Below are 23,191 nucleotides of genomic sequence, written 5' to 3' on the forward strand. Positions count from 1 at the left end.
ACAATTTTGTACTATGATTGACACTGTTTGGAATAGTATTCCTTTCATCAGTTTTCTGTCTTCTTATTGCGACTTGGAAGGATTCTGGCGTTCTAGTGCTCTGCTGCACGCGGTATATCAAGAAATAAACACTCAAGATATAACAATCCTCAACTCAGAGAGGTCAGGTTTCACAAACATAGAGCTAAACTGCTCTCACCGACGTGTTGTAGATCCGACCTTTTACATGAATTAATCTCGTCCCTCACGCAACAATCAGCACTTATGCAGCTACCCAGATACACGAACTTCTCGACTACTTCTATCTGCTCACCATCCAGAGTGAGTACAGGATCAGAATCCTGCCAGTCTTGTAGAAGTACTTTGCACTTCGAAGGTGCAAAGTACATACCATACCTACGAACAAAGATTGCCAACTGATTAAGTGCGGATTTCATGGCTTGGGCATTATCGCACAGTAAGACAATATCATCCGCATACTCAAGGTCGAGAAGTCTTTCTCCAGGCAACAGATCCACACCACCATTACTTACATCCATCAGAGCTGTTTCCAGAATGTCGTCGATGGCAAAGTTGAAGAGGAATGGTGAGATTGGGCAACCCTGTCTAACCCCACTGCTTGAATGGAACAATGGAGAAAGGTGGTTTTATGCCCTCACTCTACCTGAGGTGTTTTTATATAGGGCTTTTAGGATGTTAATAAACTTCTCAGGCACACCCTTCAATAGACAATCGGAGAGAACAGTCCCGTCCAACGAATCGAAGGCAGCCCTGATGTCAAGAAACACTACGATTGTTGGCCTTTGATAAGTATGACGGTGTTCTAACATTTGGTGGAGGGTGAAGATATGATCAATACATCCTTGACCAGAACGAAACCCAGCCTGCTCCTCGCGAGTCAATCTTTCTCGGGTTTTGAACAACCTACGAAGTATGACGGAAGCCAATAGCTTGGACGCAATCGGAAGTAGACTTATCTCCCGATAGTTGTTACAGAAACGATGTGAACCCTTTTTAAAGACAGGGACAATTATCGACTCATTCCATGACGTTGGTACACTCTCTAGTTCCCAAACTTTTGTAAACAACGTCGTCAGTTCCTTAGTCAGAAAGTCACCACCATCTTTATAAAGAGCCGGAGGTGAGTCATCGATGTTGCCGGAGCAGCAGGCCAGTCGAACTGCCTCTCGGTGATGACTGTGCCGAAGGTTAGTGCTAGCCAGAAACAGGTTGTGGTCTGTGCAAAGTCGCAGTAGACGGTCCCCGTTATCTGACCTGCGACCAACGAGTCCCCATCGGCCACCTAAACGACTCTCTTCTGTGCCTAGACGCCCGATCTGAGCATTCAAGTCTCCGGCTAGTACCACAATATCTGTCGAACGCACTTTCTGGAGAAGAACAGACGATTGGTGGTAGAACTCACCCTTGATTGCATCCGGGCTGCAATCTGTCGGGGCGAACGCGGAGATGACAGAAAGACATCGTTTCTCACGCCGATTTCTCACTTTGATGGAACTTTCTAATCTAACAACACATAACCGACTGTTAATGGGGATCCAATCGATTAGTTCTCCCTCAGCTCTAGCGCTTAGTGGGACGCCAATGCCAACGAGACCAGACGAAGATGCCACAGGATCTCTGGATAAGCGCATGTAAAACAAGCCTTTTAAAGCGACAGATGGAGATCGAATTTGTAGTACTTCGCCAAAGTCTTGAATACGGGTATCGAATAGACATCAAACATCAATATTAAGACTTTCTAAAGACATAGCCAGCCCTATCTGTTGTCCGACCTGCATAAGTGTGCGAACGTTGAAAGCAGCCAGTTTGAAATGGTGCACGTAGTTTCAGAAAAACTGTTTCAGTACTCATATTCGGTGGTAACACGTAATTTTCAACCGGACAATGACTCGAGAACGTTTAGATAGTGTCGAATTTCCATCAAGTATTTGCTGCTGTATAAGTCGAAAAAATAAGTATAGACAGAGTAGGAATAAAAGAGGGTGAATAATGTCGTAGTAAATATTAATAGTAGTAATAATAATAACAGTAATAGTAATGATAACTATTTGAATCATTTGATTATTATTCAAAGCGCGAAATGTAGTTTTCATAAATATAGACAGTTCATCATTTGCGTGTGGGCTGTGATACTGCCCGGGTGCCCGAACCGAAGCAGGTGGTTATCTTAGGGAGCCACTCCCCGAGCCTTGGACCTAAATGTCTAACCCACAAGGCAGTGTAGCATCGTGAGGAGATGCACTACTATAGCAGCCGGTGGCTGAAAATTGGTTCATACGCTATTTGTTCCCGCAGGATACTAGAGTCTACGTGCAGCATTGGTTTGGGATCCGGTTAAAGCGCCGGACATTCGCTTTTCGTCCTCTCATTTTGGTAAACAACACCCCCGCCACGAGAAATCAGTGAGTAGTACTTCCCTGGCAGAGGCTGTATGCGTGTGACTGTGTGAGAGTATTTTGAGAGGGAGGGCGGACCCAGTCCGCTCACTGCCATACCAGGGCATCTGTGGGCGTTCCACCATGATCCATAGAGTTGCGATGTGGTCTGTACACGATCTATCCTTACGGAATCCAGCCTGTTGGTCTCGAAGTTGGGCGTCTACGCAGTCCTTCATCCTGTTTAACAATACCCTTTTGAAGACTTTTCCCGGTATTGAGAGAAGAGTGATGCCCCTGTAGTTATCACAGTTGCTGAGATCGCCTTTCTTCGGTAAATTTATCAGAAGTCCTTCTTTCTAGTCTGTTGGTATTGTTCCTCATTCCAAGTCTTGCTGAAGAGAATGTGGAGTATCATTGCAGTTACCACTACGTCTGCTTTCAGTGCCTCTGCTGGAATGTTGTCTGCTCCTGCTGCTTTGCCACTCTTGATTTACCTGATGGCCATGCTGATTTCTTCAATTGTTGGTGGGCCAACATTGGTTGGGAGGTCCGTGGGTGCTACTTCGATGTTGGATGGGTTCAGTGGAGCTAGTCGATTCAAAAGTTCTTTGATGTGTTCTACCCACCTGTTTTGCTGTTCTCCAATGTTGGTGATTACCTTGCCTTCCTTGCTTTTCACTGGTAGTTCTGGTTTACGGTAATTTCCAGAGAGTTTCTTTGTCGTGTCATACAGTTGTCTCATGTTTCCTTGTCTTGCAGCCTTTTCCACCGTCGTTGTCAGATCTTCCACATATTTACGTTTGTCGTTTGTGGTGCTCCTCTTCAATTGTTTGTTTACTTCTGTGTATTCAGCTTGTGCCTTGGCTTTTTCTGCTCTTGTTCGACTGGTATTGATTGCTGCTTTCTTGTTCCTCCTTTCTTGAATCTTATCCAGTGTATCAACAATGATCCATTCCTTGTGACCCACAACTTCATGACATGTTGAAGTTGCTCTCCCTAGTAGTTCCTTCTCCGTTGAGTAGATCATGAAAGGCCTGGAATCTATTGCTGAGGACTATCTTGAATTTGTTGAGTTTGTCAGTATCCTGAAGAAAGGCCATATTAAACCTTTGTGCTGTTGTCCGCCCCATTGTCCGGTGCTTCTTGAGTTTCAATATCATCTTGGCGACCAGCAAGTGATGATATGAGGCTATATCAGCTCCTCTCTTGGTTCGCACGTCCTCTATAATCCTCCTGAACGTTTTCCTGATGCAAATATGGTCGATTTGGTTTTGTGTAGTGTGATCCGGTGGAGTCCATGTGGTTTTGTGTATGTGTTTATGTGGGAATATAGTGCCGCCTATGACCAGTTTATTGAAAGCACATAGGTTTGCAAATCTCTCAGCATTTTTGTTCGCTTCTCTCAGTCGATGTCTTCCCATGATAACTTCATATTCAGTGTTGTTCATTCCAACCTTGGCATTGAAATTTCCCATCAAAATGGTCGAATCTTTGTTGAGAATTTCTCAACGATTAACCGCGGCCTATCGCAGAATTGGTCTTTAACGTCTTCACTGGATAACGTTCATTGAGATACCCTCTTTCTTTGTTTTGAAGGAGGCTTTGATGATCCTTGGTCCATGAGATTCCCATCCTATAAGTGCATTTTGTGCTTGTTTGGATAGCGTCAGTGCAACGCCTTATGTATGTGGGGCGTTTTCTTCTTCATGACCGGAGTATAACAGGGGCTCCCCTGAAGCTAGTCGTTGTTTTCCAACCTGCGTCCAATGTGTTTCACTGATTCCAATCACCTTCATGTTGTATCTTTTCATTTCTGCAACAACTTGGCTGACTCTCCCGGTGTCCCACATTGTACGAACATTCCATGTACTTAAATAAATGGTTGCTCTGGTTGTCAGAAGGCGCATCGGCTTTGTAACTTCCGAAGGAACTCGACTTTTATCATGAGGCGTCATAGTTTTTCTAAATGAATATTTTTTCCTGGTTAGTGTTTTTTGGCGTGTTAGTTTTCTACGTGGTGGATTCTGTAACCTCACACCCAACCACCTCCTTTATCCGGGCTTGGGACGAGCAGTAGCCCCCGGAGGGACTCCAGGCGGACTTTAAAATATGATAACCACTCATTAAATACTTCATTTGTAAATCTTCCGCCAACTGTCCTTCACTTTCTGTTTGATTCTTCCACCTGATAATTTCTTTCTATTTTCCTCAACTAAATCTCCTTAGCTTTCTGCTGCCAGGTTTCCCATTTCGATTGGTATTACATACTAATTATGTCTGTCGACATAAGTAGTATGCACCACACTATCACTTCCTAGTGAAATCCATAATACAATTTAGCTCTCGGACCATAAATTTACCGCTATTCAATCAAAATTTTGCTGCACAATCAAGAACCATTTATAACTTCTTCTGCCTCTTTTGAGTTAATAACCGCATATTGCAGCAAATACTAACGTGAACGACATTCTAGCTTACTTTGTATATCTGGAGACAATTCAGCATATCTACTAATAGCATCGTCGATTATTTTGGTGTACCTTTCGGATAAACATTCGACCCCCCTAGCCGAACAGGCCATGATATCTATTGACTCCAACAGATACTTAACGGTAGGAAGAATAAATTCATATTAACTGGGAGAACCTTGTAAACGGAAATATTGTGTTTCTATGTACTCAACGGAGCATCCAATGAAACTTGCATATATTTATCAAATAGCTATGTTTTATAACCAGAGAATTCGAACAGCCAATACAAACTATATATCAATTAAGGAAAACTTGAACTCAAGTTACTTTAGACTACTCACACCTGTCAACCCTCGACTGATATAGATCCCCGACCACAACGTTCTCCCAGGTTCCCATGTATCTATGTTAATTGTTGCTCTGGTTGTTAGAAGGAGGACCGGCCTCGTGGTTTCCGAAGAATCTCTGCTTTAACCGTGAGTGGTCATAAGCCTTTTTCTAAATAAAAACCCTTCAACTCCTAGGGCAAGTTCGAATGATTTAAGTGATCTTTTCTGGCTAGCGGTTCGTATTAGTTTTATTTTTACGGGATAGGGTTGCTAATTCCATGTCCTACCCTCCTCCCTTACCGTGACTTCGAAACGGCTGTAACTCTTGAAGGGTCCAAGGCGGAGTCATAGTGTTAACTGTCCACCTAATCAAATCGTTGTTTGATCGAGCTTTCTTAGTGATATCAAAGTAGAACCTAATGAAACACTTCCCACGCTGCAACATTGTTATCAGCATAGAAAAATTATCTCTGAGTGGGTGGTTAGCTGACGAAATTACACACGTACAAAATGTCGCACAATCAACTTTGAACCTAGCATAAGTATGAGTTGGTCTTATACCGTGTTGGCACGATGAGTTATCTTACACCAGGCAAACATAATAAATAAATAATATATTTGTAATATCCCAATAAGTAGGAAAATTAGGTTTTCTGACGTTTCGTGATGTAAGTTGCTTCTTCAGATAATAAATAACCAAATTAAAACTAATCCAAGTTTAAATAGTACAACGGAACAATAAGAATAATATGCGATCAAAAGCAGGTCTGAACAAGTAATTGTCATGTCATTTCAGTCGTGATTCATAAGTGATATGTATGTAAATTTTTTATGTATGTGTGTATGTAATGTTTAAGGATGAAAAATTGTGTGACATTTATGGTGAGAAAGGGTAGAGTTTAATTTGTAAGATGATAGTGAGAATTGTAAATAAGATCAGACTGAATGGCTAGGATAGATAGTCCAAGTAGGATGTATGGTAAGGCCTTCTTTTCTATTGAGAGAAATAGGATTAAGCATTATATGGAACGCTTCAGCTACTTTCATTTCTTTGCAATTGGAAAAGCCTTCATGCAATATTTTGATATTTTTGAAATCAATTTGGTGATCGTTGAAAATGGCATGAACTGCTATTGCCGATTTAATTTGAAGTTGATCCGATTCTACGGGATTACTAAGAGGTTTCTCTGTGTACCTATTATGTTCTTTGGCTGTAGTCAAGATTTTGCGAGATGACTCTCCAATATAGAAGGCATCACAATGGACATGAATGGAATTTTTTCTTTTAAGAGAACTAAAGTATTTCGAGGTGTGTTCGTTGTTTTGTAAGATATTTTAATTCTGTGTTGTTTTAAGATTCTTTGGATTTATTCTGTTGTGCCATGACGGTATGATAAAACTGCAGTACCAATCCATGGCATTTCATTCGAATTATTATTATAACGCCCTAAACCGTTTTGTTTTAATATACTTCTGATAATCTTCATAGGAGAACTATTAAATTGTAAGATACTAATTACATTCTTTTTTTGTCTTCTTCTAATGTGATGATCTTGTTAGCTCTTCCGAAAAAATTTTATGCTAGCGAGATCTTAGCACTGAAAGGATGTGCTGAATGGAAGTCAATATTAGCGATTAGAGTATGTAGGCTGTCGGTAGATGGATAGATTTAGAATTCCATTTAGATTTCTTTTCACTAAACAATCTAAGAATGGTAGCTCACCATGTTCACTTTCATTCGTAAATTTGATGTGAGATGAAAGTGTATTTATCCGTTTTGAAAAGATCTTAGATGAGTACTTTTTTTATAACCACAAATGTATCATCTACATATCTAAGCCAAATTCGTGGTGTAACGTCGTGGGCGAAGATATTTGATTCTAAGTGTGCCATAAAAGGATTGGCTACAATCGGGGACACGGGGGATTCCATTGCTACACCGTTAGTTTGCTTGTATAACATCCCGTTAAAAGTGAATAGAGTCGAATTTAAGCCGAGTTTTAAGGATCTCACGATTAGACTGATGCTCAAAGGGCATCTGTCAGAAAGAGTATTGCCGTTCTCTAGTAAACCACTAACGAATTCTAAGCATTTATCAATGGGAATAGTAATGTATAGAGAAACGAGATCAAAGCTTACCATGACCCCATTCTTCTCGATAATTAATTCCGACAATTTTGATTTAAAGTCATATGTACCTTTAATAATTATGTAACTTAAGCTGTTGTTGTTTTAATATGTTGCTTAGATATTTCGATAACTCATATGTCGGTGTGTTGGTAAAGTCTACTATCGGTCTTAGAGGGATATCTGGTTTATGAATTTTCGGTAAATCATAAAACCGTGAAACATTACATGATTTGGGATGCAGAGCAAACCAATGACTGGTTTTAGCTCTTTCAAAAGTTGACGTGCTTTTGATTTGACTTGATTTTTAATCGTTAGAGAATTTTTCGGATTGATGTTTTCATATGGTTCTGTTGAGAGATGTTCAAGAGCTTTATTAATATAATCTGTTTTATTCATGACTACTGTTATGTTGCCTTTGTCGGCTTTCGTGATGATAATCGTCTTATCTTTTTGAAGGGAATGTAGAGCCTTCAACTCTTCTTTTGAAATGATTGGTGTAATGTGTTTTTTAGTCAAAATATGGGATGTCTTTTGACGTAATAAATGCGACTGTTTTTCCGGTAGTTGTGCGACTATTGGTTCTATAATTGGAGCAATTTCAAGAGTACTAGGTGGTTTTCCATGTAAATTGAAATTTAATCCTTTCTCCAGTAGAGTGATTTCATGACTGGTTAAGTTTCTGTCCGAGAGATTATGAACAATTCTTCTTAGATCATTCGAATGAGATTTTAATGCTGATGTTTTATCTTTCTTCCTTTCTTTGATGTTCTCGAATTTTTTAATTTGCTGGTGTTTCGATGAATTTAAATAAAGAAGTTAGGAATCATGGTCTTTAATTCAATAGGAATTGAAAGCTCCTGTAGATCATTAATGTTTTTGATTCGTTCACGATATTTTTCAAGTAAACATGTGCATTTGTGAATGCGTTCTCATAAAAATATTCGAGAAGTGCGTTGAGAAGTCTGGATAGATCTCCAGGACAGTTCTGGAGGTTTCACAAAAAGAGATTTCGGGATAATGTCTTGTAAGCATCGTTTATTAAATATTCTGTGATTGTACCAATCGCATTTACACTTGGATAATTGAAGTTGAATTATTGGGTCAAGTTTCGTAGGTCAGCCTGTAAAACCAAGGCTTGATTATTAGGTTTACATGTTTGTCACCCGTCGTTGTTCCGTGATAAGTTTAAAGCAATGTTGTTGTGATTACAAACGGGTTATCAGGAAAGTTTTTAATGTTCTATCGAACGCTTTCGGCCACTTTACTGTTTATTAATTGTGTATGCTACATATTAGAGTTTCATTCCCATAAGGGATTTTATCTCTAGGCCTAATGTTTGCTATATTTGGGCATCTCATCTGGCATGGCGAGCTGTACTATAGTAACATGTTCATAACTAGAAAGTTCTTGATAACGCCAGATTCCTGGAATAAAATCTTCACATCCCAGTAATCATCCATCAAATGAATGGAAAAATGACCAAAATTATTTGGTATAACGATCCGATTGAGCATTGAAAACTCCCGGCACCCTCAGCTTTGTTATTCTTGTTTTGAAAGTAAACGTTAATTTAAGTTTTAGAAAATATCAGACGTAAGTGCATGAAAGAAGTAATTATAACCATTTCGTATGTTTATTTTTTGTAGCTGACAAAAGATGAACTCGAAACATGTGAAATCTCTTTGCAACCCAGTAGTTCACAAAAAGCAAGTCGAAGACGACGTAAACGCTAGAATCTTTTCTACATAGATGTCTACTAAAGAGGAAATGCTGTTAGATGAATGATATAATCTTATTACATTTGACAGTATTATATATCTTCACTTTTTCTAATCTAATTGTCAATTCACTCAATCATTGATTTAGAAAAATTTATATGTGTATATTGTTATTAATTTATGGAAGGTAATATCTAATTCTACTGTCTGCTCTCTTATTCCAAATTGTACAACCTTTTTTCTTCATATGTTTCGTCTTTGTTTTAACTTAATAAATCCTAATTGTTTTATGACTTCTATCAAACTTCAAAATATAAATAATCATAAAATTAAAATAGATTTTGCAAATCATGTCTCTAATTTACTTACAAATGTTAACTAAACAATAATCAGTGTTGTACGAATAAAATGTATTTTCGCTGTATATTGTATTTCTTCATTCAGAGTTTTATTGGTGTGTACTGTCGATAACGGAAGTAATACATCTAAACATAGATTCAGCTTACCGATGACTAATTTCTAATAATAATAAAGACAACTGTTAGATTTAATGTATTTTGGTTTTTTGAAATTCCGATTAGTCACTTGAGGTTATTATTCCGAATGCACTTCAATGTAGAGTTCGAAGTATCACTGATATATAAAGTTTACTAAAATAGTTTATCACAAAACAATCCGATCATTACTCTTGCACCTCTGAGTTAGCGGTTCCGATCCCGCCCCGCGCGTCATTAAGTATACGCCTCTTGATAAGAATAAATGATGCAAACTCCTTTCGCATGGTCATGACGTTTTTCCAGTAGTCTGTTTGCTAGAAATAAACTATTACATCACAGTTTCATTTTGATACTCAGCTACGAATAATTTTTTTAATGGGTGAGGGGTTTTACACTGTGGACCAGGAACCTTACTGGTTTTAAATGATTATCTATCAAAAATCAGTTCCTGATGATAAACTGTAAATTTTCTTCATGAGTGAGAAAAGCAAATATATTAATATATAAATTATTGATCATATTGTAGGAAAAATACACAAGATTTAGTCTCATCCAGAAAACACAGCATCAGTAATTAAATAGTTATTTATTGGTTTCTCATCACGAAATACTGACTGAGAATCATTTTTCTGTGTTAGAAAAACAAACCGTTTCACACACAAAACAGAAAAAGGAATCATCGGAAGTGGAGAAACGATTAAATGAAACAGTTATTCTTTGTTCTTAGTTTTTTTGTGTGAGCAAAATAGATGGGTACTTAAGATTTAAACAAGCTAATTGAAGAACAGGTATTAAAAGATTTGATGCATTTTTTAAATAATTTTGTGCATTACTACATTCTAACAATAAATTTGAAATGTATTGACTTTTTGATAGTTGGGTCGTGATAGTGGTAGCAACGTTAGAATTTGACCCTTCTTGTTCAAATACTTCTGTTGAATTTTTCGCATGTAACTACAAAAATATACACATGGAGAGAAGATAGAAAAATTTAAATTAACTGCAGAACGAAGATCCAGTATAGACTCTATACTGTTGAATACTTCGAGGTAGTCAACAGGAAATTCTAAGTGATCTATGTTTCGTAAGTCAGAAAAGCATACATCCATTCAGGAGGAAATTGGAGCTTCCTGAGGGATTCAAACCGATATCACCCAGCTTCATAGTCTAAAAGGTTGCCATTGAGCTATTCGGACAGCAACTGAGCTGCAGGACTGAGATAACCACTTTGACCGACCACAGATTAGCGTAAACAAAGTGCACTTGTTGTTGAGTCAATTAGAATGCTGGCCATATTGACACATGATTGATATAATTGAATCAGCACCAAAGATTGGATAAAAGTGACACCAGTTACCACTTAGTAATCAATCAGAACAAGGCCTAGACACAAACATGCCATGTGTGAAAAATCAATTTTATTGGAAAGACTATAAGTCACTACTCATAGTTAGCATCCGGAATTCATAGGACGGAGTACACTGCAAAGTCGTGCATAGAGGACAGCTGACAGATGCATTCCAAGTGAGGATCGGAGTAATATAAAGATGTTTACTCTCTCCCTCTATTTTCTAGTGTTTCAACTGGACATGTAAGAGGAAAATGAGATACAATGGACAGTTCAGAATCAGTTAGAAGATTCGGATTTCGCAGATGACCTTGCCCTCCTATACCATACACACGAACAAATGTAGATGAAGAAAACTAGTGAGCAGAAGTCTCTGAATCAGTAGGCCATGACATACACTAAGGAAAAAGCAAGATCTTCAAATACAACACGAGAATACCAACACAATTACACGATGGCGAAACTCTGGAAGATAAGGAATCCTTCACGTACCTGCGAAGCATCATCGATGAACAAGGAGGATCCAATGTAGATGTAAAGGTACGGATTGGAAGAGCAAGGGTAGCATTCATACAGTTGAAGAACATATGGAACTCAAAACAACTGTCAACCAATATCAAACTCACAATCATCAATACGAACATCAGGACAAATCTACTGCACGAAGCTGAAACTTCGAGAACTACCACAACCATCATTGAAAAGGTACAAATATTTATAAACAGTTGTCTACGCAAGATACTCAATGTCCGTTGGTCGGATACCATAAGCAACAGCCTACTGTGGGAGGGAACAAACCGGTTTCCATCTGGACTTGGGAAAAGACGATGGAAGTGGATAAAACATGCGGACAGTGACCAGAAATCTTTCTCGTGGAACATCCGAATTCAAGCTTCTCAGTCAGAAAAATACGTCAACCCCCGAATGCCCTGGTACGGCCGAGAGTGGGGAGAGTCCGCTCTCCCTCTCGAAATACTCTCACACGGTCACGCGCATACAGCCTCTGCCAGGGAAGTACTACTCACTGATTTCTCGTGGCGGGGGTGTTGTTTACGAAAATGAGAGGACGAAAAGTGAATGTCCAGCGCTTTAACCGGATCACAAATCAATGGTGCACATGGGCTTTAGTATCCTGCGGGAAAAAATAGCGTATGAACCAATCGTTGGTCACCGGCTATCATGGGATTGCATCTCCTTACGATGCTACACTGCCTTGTGGGTTAGACCTTCAGGTCGAAGGCTCGGGGAGTGGCCCATAAGATGACCACCTGCTTCGGTTCGGGCACCCGGGCAGTATCACAGCCCACACACAAATTGATGAACTCTCTATGCCTATGGAAATTACCTTTCTCGCTTCAAAAAACAAGCAATTGATTCAGATTATTATCGTTACAATTATTGTCATTATTAATATTATTATTATTATTATTATTATTATTATTATTATTATTATTATTATTATTATTATTATTATTATTATTATTATTATTATTATTATTATTATTATTATTATTATTATTATTATTTGCTACGTCATTATTCACCCTCTTTTATACTTATACAGCGGCTCGTCTTTGGTGGAAATTCGACTGTATCTAAACGTTCTCGAGTCAGTGTCCGGTTGAAAATTGTATGTTACCACCGAATACGAGGACTGAAGCAGTTTTTCTGAAACCATGTGCACCATTTCAAACTGGCTGCTTTCAACGTTCGCACATTTATGCAGGTCGGACAACAGATAGGGCTGGCTATGTCTTTAGAAAGTCTTAATATTGATGTTTGTTGTCTATCCGAGACCCGTATTCAAGACTTTGGCGAAGTACTACAAATTCGATCTCCATCTGTCGCTTCAAAAGTCTTGTTTTACATGCGCTTATCCAGAGATCCTGTGGCATCTTCGTCTGGTCTCGCTGGCATTGGCGTCCCACTAAGTGCTAGAGCTGAGGGAGAACTAATCGATTGGATCCCCATTAACAGTCGGTTATGTGTTGTTAGATTAGAAAGTTCCATCAAAGTGAGAAATCGGCGTGAGAAACGATGTCTTTCTGTCATCTCCGCGTTCGCCCCGACAGATTGCAGCCCGGATGCAATCAAGGGTGAGTTCTACCACCAATTGTCTGTTCTTCTCCAGAAAGTGCGTTCGACAGATATTGTGGTACTAGCCGGAGACTTGAATGCTCAGATCGGGCGTCTAGGCACAGAAGAGAGTCGTTTAGGTGGCCGATGGGGACTCGTTGGTCGCAGGTCAGATAACGGGGACCGTCTACTGCGACTTTGCACAGACCACAACCTGTTTCTGGCTAGCACTAACCTTCGGCACAGTCATCGCCGATGTGCCACCTGGCGTCCTCCCTCTGCATCTCAAGCCTGGACTCAGATTGATCACATCGCGACCAGCTACCGCTGGCGTGGTTGCGTACAAGATTGCCGCTCCTCCTGGAGTACCTATCTGGACTCTGACCATGCCTTGGTCTGTGCCAATCTTACCTTACTTTTCAGTGGACAACGAAGTGACCGCCACCAACGGATTGATATTAGCAAGCTGGTTGCAACTTCTGCTGCAAGTAAGTATCGAACCGAGCATTGGTTGCAATTGCATGACGCCATGAAAATGGCGGGTAAAGTCACTTGTGGGTTCGTGAAACGTCCGCTTACAAGCACTGTGTTTCTTCAGGCTCCTTACAACTCATCGAAACCCGTCGGTCTGCTCCAGGTGACCGTGAGTTTGACCACAAACAAAAGATGTTACGTAAGGAAATCGGGCAAAGCTTGCTTCGGGAACGAGAAGCCTGGTGGTCGGGGCGTGATAATGAGCTGGAAGCAGCGGCTGCATCTGATAACTACCGGAAGCTCTTCCAACTCATTCGAGGCACTGGCAGCAAGAAGTCTGGTGTCAGTTAAAACAATCTGCGAGGATGAAGGGATGCCAACCACTAACATCCATCGACGTCTTGGACGATGGGCAGAATTTTTCGAAAGGCAGTTCAACTGGCCTGCTGCTCCGGCAACATCGGTCAGACTGTCCTGCCCTCCATGGCCGGTGACGACTAATCCACCAAACGAGGAGGAAGTCCGCAAGGAACTTCAACTCTTGAAGCGTTACAAATCACCGGGCCCAGATGACTTACCTCCGGCTCTTTTTAAAGATGGTGGTGACTTTCTGACTAAGGAACTGACGACGTTGTTTACAAAAGTCTGGGAACTAGAGAGTGTACCAACGTCATGGAATGAGTCGATAATTGTCCCTGTCTTTAAAAAGGTTTCACGTCGTTCCTGTAACAACTATCGGGAGATAAGTCTACTTCCGATTGCGTCCAAGCTATTGGCTTCCGTCATACTTCGTAGGTTGTTCAAAACCCGGGGAAGATTGACTCGCGAGGAGCAGGCTGGGTTTCGTTCTGGTCAAGGATGTATTGATCATATCTTCACCCTCCACCAAATGTTAGAACACCGTCATACTTATCAAAGGCCAACAATCGTAGTGTTTCTTGACATCAGGGCTGCCTTCGATTCGTTGGACGGGACTGTTCTCTCCGATTGTCTATTGAAGGGTGTGCCTGAGAAGTTTATTAACATCCTAAAAGCCCTATATAAAAACACCTCAGGTAGAGTGAGGGCATAAAACCACCTTTCTCCATTGTTCCATTCAAGCAGTGGGGTTAGACAGGGTTGCCCAATCTCACCATTCCTCTTCAACTTTGCCATCGACGACATTCTGGAAACAGCTCTGATGGATGTAAGTAATGGTGGTGTGGATCTGTTGCCTGGAGAAAGACTTCTCGACCTTGAGTATGCGGATGATATTGTCTTACTGTGCGATAATGCCCAAGCCATGAAATCCGCACTTAATCAGTTGGCAATCTTTGTTCGTAGGTATGGTATGTACTTTGCACCTTCGAAGTGCAAAGTACTTCTACAAGACTGGCAGGATTCTGATCCTGTACTCACTCTGGATGGTGAGCAGATAGAAGTAGTCGAGAAGTTCGTGTATCTGGGTAGCTGCATAAGTGCTGGTGGGGGTGTGAGTGATGAGATCAATGCACGTATAGTGAAAGCCAGAGCGGCTTATGCCAACCTGGGCCACCTTTGGCGCCTTCGTGATGTTAGTCTGGCTGCAAAAGGTCGGATCTACAACGCGTCAGTGAGAGCAGTTTCGCTCTATGCTCGTGAAACCTGGCCTCTCCGAGTTGAGGACGTTAGACGACTCTCTGTGTTCGATCATCGCTGTCTCCGAAGGATTGCTGACATCAAGTGGCAACACCATGTCAGTGATGCAGAGGTTCGGTATCGTGTGTTCGGGCACAGAGACGATAATGCAATCGGTGTCACCATCTTGAAACACCGACTTCGGTGTCTTGGACATGTTCTACGAATGTCGTCCCTGAGATTTCCACGTCGTGCATTATTTGCCGACTCTGGGACTGGCTGGAAGAAGCGTAGAGGTGGTCAGTGCATGACATGGTGTCGTGGTATGAAAGAAAGCTGCAAAGGGCTGGCTTGTGTTGGTCCTTCACGACTCCCTAGCTGGGGTCCGAGAAATGGTGCGACACATTGGCTAGAGACGTTATCAGATATGGCTCAGAATAGAAGCCAGTGGCGATCCTGCTGTAATCTTCTTTTACTTTCTTCATAAAAAGTGGTTGTGTCTCCCTTACCTGAAAGATTTCTTCCGATTTTACCTTTTCGTTCCCTCATTACTACCACACTACCTTACACCAATCTCTTCGTTATTGTTCTCTTTTTTTTCTATTTCTCTTCGAATTCTCATTGTTTTGTGTGGCGCATATATATTGACGCTGTCTTGTACCAATATTTATGTGTTCAAATAAATAAATAAACTGTACGAAGCTGAAACTTCGAGAACTACCACAACCATCATCGAAAAGGTACAAATATTTATAAACAGTTGTCTACGCAAGATACTCAATGTCCGTTGGTCGGATACCATAAGCAACAGCCTACTGTGGGAGGGAACAAACCGGTTTCCATCTGGACTTGGGAAAAGACGATGGAAGTGGATAAAACATGCGGACAGTGACCAGAAATCTTTCTCGTGGAACATCCGAATTCAAGCTTCTCAGTCAGAAAAATACGTCAACCATTTAGTCGTTTCGGGCTTCCAAAATTAAGAGTTAGCGACAATGAAATACAGTTTACGTTCTCTATCTTCTCCGGATTTTGTCAGCGGAATGAAATCAATCGTGTCCGAACACCTCAGATAATTAATGGGGTCTCTCCAGCAGAAGCATTACTTGTCAGAAAAATACAGACACATTTCGACTTTATTCGTCCAACGCCAGCTCTTGAGCCTCAACGAAACATATCGATGGAAAAACAGTTCAATCGACATCATGGGGCACAAAGACAATTGTTCACTATGAGTCAAAAAGCACTTGCTATGAACTGTCGTGGCAAACATCCTACATGGATGGTTGACCGAATAGTACAAAAGAGAGAAAGTGTGGTTTACGAGGTGTCAGTTGGTTCAGAGGTTTGGATGCGTCATGCTAACCAACTGAAAGCAACTTTGATCCCCAGAAATGAGACCTGACACAGAACGCCTCTTGATGTTTTGCTGGACACCTTTGAAACCAAAACCCCTGGGACAGATTGACCAGTCTTTGAGCAAGCAGAGTGATACCACTTCTTTATTGCCTAGAAGGTGGACAAATCGAAAGCACACACCAGCCACGTGGTTGCAGGGCGACCCTATCCTACGAATCTGTCCACACGAGAGGTGTTGACGAGATATAGATTGGATTAAAATGTTTCGTGTATAATTGTGTCGAGGCACTCTGATTGGCCATTTCTTAACCAATCGGCGCTAGCGGATACTTGGAGAGGACTAGAGAATCTTCTTATGCGAAAATTCTAAGTATACTGACTTTTTTATTGCGATTCCTACTTCCATCGACCCTTTTTATTTGGAATGTGACTACGTTTCTGTTCAACCGTGTTCTAATTTGGGGGACTTGTCGAGTAAGGTAGTGTCCAAGAATACTAAACGACCAGAGTAGCTGGGCTGTAATAAGAGACAACATAACACCAACCCTCCCGCTCCTCTACCGACACTTGAGACTGGCAGTAACCTCTGGAGGGCTTCAGGTGAATTTAACCTTGCATGTGCCTGAAGGAGATCGGCAGGATTCTCTCACTTGAAGTAGATTTCTTATTAATTGGTGCATGACAAGGAGCATCTGGAAACTGTAAAAAAGTGATTTCTGTGAGATTAAAACGTACGTTGACACTACTGTCACAATCAGAGACATTACTGTTGAGCTATTCAGGTAACGGTGGCCGTCAAATAGACGTGATATAGTAATAATAAACGATACTCGGTACATGCGATTAGTGGCTTAACTCATTTTAATCGACAGATTACACTTCAAAATTCAGTGATAAAGTATAAAATTCTGAAAAGTATGGTACATACAAGGGATGAAGACCATCTAACTTACACTTTTTATATTTCTAATGAATTCTTGAGAAAGGCAAGCTTGAGCTTCAACAGAGATTCGGAAGAAGCTATTATTAATACAAAAAGTAAAGATAAAGGAATTAAATGCAGACAAATGGGTAAATAAAGATCATCATTATTATCACTCTTATTACTTAACATTTATTTCCGAAATTTGCATTTTTAATATACAGATTCGATATTTATTACGTAGCAGGCTCAAATTGTAATCACACTACATCTGATACTCGGTGATACTATCCAGTAGCCTAGATTAAAGTGGAATTTAATTTGAACCTGAGTGACTCACTAACTAAGCTACAGCTCGACATAAAGTAATTACAGTGACTCCAAATAATGTATAATGATGGTAAGTACACACTCTCTTCAACACCTAAAATTACTGCACAATTGTGTGTAATTGAGATGTTAAGCGGCTTTTTTTGTCATGTAAAAGATGTACATATCCATAGATAATTAACTAGTTCGCCTTGACAATAAAAAGCAGAACAAGTAAATGAACAGAACTAAATTCTTATGAAAACCTTATGTTAGCAAATGAGTAATACTAAAATTAGAAGCCCATCACATCAATAAATTTAACATCTAATTAAATTTCTTATTTTCTGCCTAGACATAATAATGTAGTTCAGCAAAGATTTACTTGATAGTCATCATACTACAATTTTTCAATTAAAGCTATTGTAGTACTTACTAACTGTTTGCACACAATGAAGATTACAGTGATCTAAGTATATTGTGAAAAGACAAAGTAATTTAATCATACTTAATAATTACTCCATTTACATCGATTTATTGGGAAACACTGACTATTGGATTCACAATCATCTCATCAGCTAACTATAATTGTTCTTCACTTTCTGTCTGACCCTAAACGTTTTACATTATTGCTGGTGTTAGTCGGTGATGAGAACTGAATGTGGTGATAGTCCTAACTCATAACAGTACCCCAACTACTACTCTGCAAAACCTAACTGTCTTCTTTTAATGAAAAGAATAATTCGACATGTGAGGGTTGATTATTGAAATCGAAGCTCTTATTCAATTGTTATAATACTGCTTTTTGCCATTAATTCTTTCGTAACTAGGCAGTGTTTCCTGATTGGCTGATAGGTTGCTCAAGGTCGTCAGTACATTATAGTTTTATCGTTTATAGATTAAATAAACAAACTTACCAAGCTAAGATTTGTGATAATTCTACAAAATCTATATCAGTATTATGTACGTGAACTAAAATACACTCAGAGAATTTATGTAAATATTCTAAATAGGCCGAAGTGAATTGTGCCAATGAAGAAATGGATTGAAAGTAAATTTCCTGTAAGGAATAACAACAGAACAGGAACAATTAATCAACATAAATTTTAGTAAAAGGTTTCAACAATATATTTCATCAAGTATAGACGCTTACGCGTACAGGTATTCGAGTACAAGATTTAATGTGTAGCACGATAGCTTAGTAGTTAAACCAATTGATTTTCTATCGCGGAGTTCTAAGTTCAAATGCCGTCCCATCAAAATCGGTTCAGACAGTCAGAGACAGACAAAGCTGACTCAAAGTATAGCACGCAAATTTGTACTGGTTAAAAGAACCATGTTAAACTACCTTACAAGCGTAGGTAAAAGACTAAGAACTACGAAAAAAAATAAACCTACTAACAAGACTTAAGAGAAGTGAGATATTTTGTATTTGATACGAAAAGATACACCTATTTTCCCACTAAATAACAGATATTAGTAGTTAAGTTATATATATAGTACTAACAGTTATATTATAAGCATAATTAAGTGTCATCCACTACACTTAGAGCTCTCAAATATTGTGAAAATATTCACTCAAAATTGGGCAAAAGTTCTTACAATGATAATTTATTGTTGTTGAAAAAAAATCAGGAAAATAAAATGATTTATCTTTCCAACAAAACAAATTATGAAATTATAGTATATTAAAATGAACCACGGTAGAAGCTGTGGAATTCTTAATTGGCATAACTCTCATTAATAGTTCGACTTTCTGTAATATTGTAGTGAACGAGAACACAAGTATTTGAATACAAATTACAGAAAATCTTGGTAAAATCTGAGAACCATACAGTAAATACTTCATTTGCAAAATGTCAATCAATTGTTTCAAACTTTATTGTTCCTATTCAAATTAAAAGCTTTTTCAATTTTAATGCATAACTTCATTTTTCATGATCTGTCTTAATAATGTGATTGCTTAATTTATTTGGACCGGTTTTATTAATTACATATTGTTAATGTTAGGTCTGTTACTTTTATGTCAGCGGAATCCGACAAGTAGTAAGAACAAAAATACTTATGGATTTATTTCATCTCGGAAACAAATCAAACTGATATTTGTATATACTGCTTTTTATACGATTTATTCACAGCTATCTTAAGATTCGAATTTGCATAATTTGAACTCAGTGCTGCTTGACATCGATTAATCATTAACCTGCTATGTGAACATATATTTGTAATAGTCAGTCAGTCAGTCAGCTACAACGTAGGACCAGGCACATATGTGCATCGGTCCAGGTTGCCATACCTCATTAGCACAGCAAGATGAACAGCGGATTCATAGGAGTGGTTAGGTCAAAGGTTGCAATAAGGATATAGTATAGGAAGAAAGAATTAGTTCGTAGACAGAAAGAATGAAGTGATTTTAGTCTCTTAGTTTAAGGGAAGACAGGGAGTGTATACACCGACGCCATTGTGATCGATTCTGAGCCATGTCACCAAGAGTCTCCAACCATTGGTTACGAAAGTCACGCGGACCCCAACCAAGTAGTCTGCATCTACCAACATGGCTCAGACTAGAAGTTAGTGACTTCAGGCACTGATGCCACGTTTTGGTTTGGCCGCCATGTTTCGCTGCCGTAAATTAAAACAGAACGGACTGCCGCGCAGTATACTCGTCCTTTTATTGATAGACGGATATCTCGCCTTCGCCAAAGGTGACGTAAGTTGGCAAAAGCCAAACGAGCTTTTCGAATCCGTGCTGAGATTTCGTCAGACACCAACCCATTAGGGCTGATCAGACTTCCAAGATAAGTGAAGTTGTCAACGCGTTCAACTACTTCACTCCCTATCCTTAGTTCAGGTGTTGACCCAGACCAGTCCTGAAGCAACAACTTGCATTTAGAGGGAGAGAAGCGCATCCCAAACATTCTGGCATTGTTGCTTAGTGCTACCAGAAGACTCTGCATTTTGTCAGCGTCTTCACCAAACAGGACTATGTCATCTGCGTATTCTAAGTCGATAAGTGGACCTCCTGGTAAGAGATCGATGCTTGAAAATTCAGTTGACGAGAATATTATTTCCATCAATAGGTCTATGATAAAGTTAAACAAAAATGGAGATAGTGGACTGCTTTGTCAGACACTGTTTGGGATTGCAAAATCAGATGACAGTTTGCCATAAGCTCTGACTCGACTAGTAGTGTTCAAGTAAAGAGCCTTTACAAGGTTTATGTACTTCTGAGGTACGCCTTTCAATGACAGACACTGCCACAGAATCTCGCGGTCTACCGAGTCAAATGCTGCTTTTAAGTCAAGAAAGGCCACCATTGTCGGACGCCGATAGGTATGCCTGTGTTCTAGAACCTGACGAATGGTGAATATGTGGTCGATGCAGCCACGACCAGGTCTAAAGCCAGCTTGGTTCTCTCGAGTTTGTAGTTCACGAGTCTTAGTTAGGCGTCTGATAATTATCGAGGCCAGTATTTTAGATACTATATTTGTTAAACTAATCCCTCTGTGGTTGTCACAGGATGATTTTGACCCTTTCTTATATATTGGGACGATAAGTGATTGCGACCAGTCAGATGGGATAAAGTCTAATTACCAGATCTTAGCTAAAATATTAGTCAACTTAATCGCTAAAATTGGACCACCATCCTTAAAGACCTCTGGAGCCAATCCATCTGAACCAGCTGCCCTTCCTCGTTTCAGATTAACTATAGCTTTCTCAACTTCAGCAAGAGTCGGGGGACCTACTTCAATGTTCCATTCACACTGTCTGGGAATGGAGGGTAGTTGTAGGGTAGCTAAAGGCCAGTTGAACTGTTCTCTGAAATGTTCCACCCATTGTTCTAAACGTCTGGACTGGGAGCAGATGAGAGTATCGTCTTTTTCCGAAATAATCTCACTTACACTTGACTAATTAATTCCAGTTTCTTTTAATAGTCTGTAAAGCTGTCTTGTGTTCCCTATAGTCGCCGCCTTTTCCATCTCTTTTGCTTTCGTTACCCATCACTGCTCACGATCGTTCCTTAGACTTTTTCTTAACCTAGATCTGATTTGTTTTCGCTCTTCATCATGTTCAGAACCTGATGGGACGAGTTTGCGAGAATCCAGCAGTGTGACAGACCTTGAAGAAATCCACTGGTTCCTTGCAACTCCGTGGTTTAAGTCACTAATAGATGTCACTGCTGTTTCCACAGCTGATTGTATGCCCTTCCAAGCAACATCTGGGTCAGCCTCGTCTTCACAACTACCTAAGTGTGACCTCAGTTGTTCCTGGAACCTACTTTTGGTTTTCTCGTTACTCAACTCAGTTCTAACGGGTCTTTTTACTGTGGCTTTTTGCGTCTAGTGAGGCGCAAGCAGAGGCGTGCCCGTATTAGGGCGTGGTCGGAGTCCAAGCAGGTACTCCAGAATGAGCGACAATCTTGTACCGACCCTCTCCAACGATGACTGATGGCAATATGGTCTATTTGAGTCCATCGTTGGTTTGGTGTAGGGGGTCGCCATGTTAGACGATGTCTCACCTTATGCTTAAAATTTGTGTTTGCTAAAAATAAACGATTGTCTGAGCATAGTTGCAGCAGACGATCACCATTATCTGTTCGCTGTGTCGGAATACTAAAATATCCACCTAAATGCCTTTCTGTTTGGTTTAAACTGCCTATCTGAGCATTAAAATGACCTGCTACGAGTACTCTGTCTGAGCGTTTAGCTTTCTGAAGAAGTTCGGACAGCTTTCTGTAAAATTCATCTTTCACATCATCTGAGCTGCAGTCAGTGGGAGCGTAGGCAGAAACGACAAAAAGGCAACGACGTGTGTCCCTATCCTTCCGAGTTCTTACGTAGCCGTTCAGCCGAACAGCACATAGACGACTGTTGACGGGGATCCACTCTAGCAGTGCTTGTTCGGCCCTCATGCTTAGTGCTATGCCTACACCTGCCAGTCCGCGAGAACTTGCCATCGGGTCACCAGATACACGGAGGGTGTACCTCGTTGGCTCTCCGTTTTGCCGAGGTGAGGTCAAGTGAATGACCACACTGGAATCCTGTATGCGTGTTTCGGAGACACAGCACACGTCAATGGTAAGAGACTCTAGGGTTTTAGCCAAGGAAGCCTGCTGACCGATTTGACATAGGGTTCGTACGTTGAAGGCTCCAATGTGTAGTTTGTAGCGAGGTTTCAGTAGACCTGGGACAGCAGTTTGCGCACTAGAATCGTTGGCTATGGTGACACTTGAGGTGGAAGCCGAGAGAGGAAATTTAAAGTTGAAAGTCGATGTAGGAGGAATAATAGGAATTGAAGAGGAAGGTTGATTATGAATACAGTGGTCTTGAGTGCTGTTAGAGGTATGAGGGCGGTTTTCACTTCCCGGTTGCCCACATCGTGGAAGGGTTCTTCTGGAGGTACCTGAAAAGGAATTTGGATAAAAAGGTGGTCTTAGTGACCTGACAGCGTGACCGCAGTGCCCAAGGGACAACTGCTTGAGGTCGGTCACACACGACCTTGTGATGGGTAATTTTTGTGTTAGCTCCGTACTTATTGAGACCTTATCGCCGGAGACGGATAT

The 23,191-nt window shown here is 40.3% G+C and overlaps 2 protein-coding genes across 5 annotated transcripts in view; one reads left to right on the forward strand and one right to left on the reverse strand.

Moving 5' to 3' along the window:
- Positions 1-9,471, forward strand: part of MS3_00008102 (uncharacterized protein) — a 30,407-nt gene extending 20,936 nt beyond the window's left edge. For all 4 annotated transcript variants that reach the window (XM_051216447.1, XM_051216448.1, XM_051216446.1 and 1 more), the window contains one exon: positions 8,976-9,471. In XM_051216447.1, coding sequence (XP_051067036.1) covers positions 8,976-9,062 — 87 coding nt within the window. In that variant the 3' untranslated portion in view covers positions 9,063-9,471. The remainder of the gene's footprint in view (positions 1-8,975) is intronic.
- Positions 9,472-10,111: 640 nt separating this feature from the next.
- Positions 10,112-23,191, reverse strand: part of MS3_00008103 (uncharacterized protein) — a 38,439-nt gene continuing 25,359 nt past the window's right edge. Inside the window, exons 7-9 of the mRNA XM_051216450.1 lie at positions 18,546-18,688; positions 17,351-17,417; positions 10,112-10,498 (exon numbers count right to left, since the gene is read on the reverse strand). Coding sequence (XP_051067040.1) covers positions 10,268-10,498; positions 17,351-17,417; positions 18,546-18,688 — 441 coding nt within the window. The 3' untranslated portion in view covers positions 10,112-10,267. The remainder of the gene's footprint in view (positions 10,499-17,350; positions 17,418-18,545; positions 18,689-23,191) is intronic.

This window comes from Schistosoma haematobium, chromosome 4 (genome assembly GCF_000699445.3).
Source record: "Schistosoma haematobium chromosome 4, whole genome shotgun sequence".
In the NCBI taxonomy this organism is placed as follows: Eukaryota; Metazoa; Platyhelminthes; class Trematoda; order Strigeidida; family Schistosomatidae; genus Schistosoma; species Schistosoma haematobium.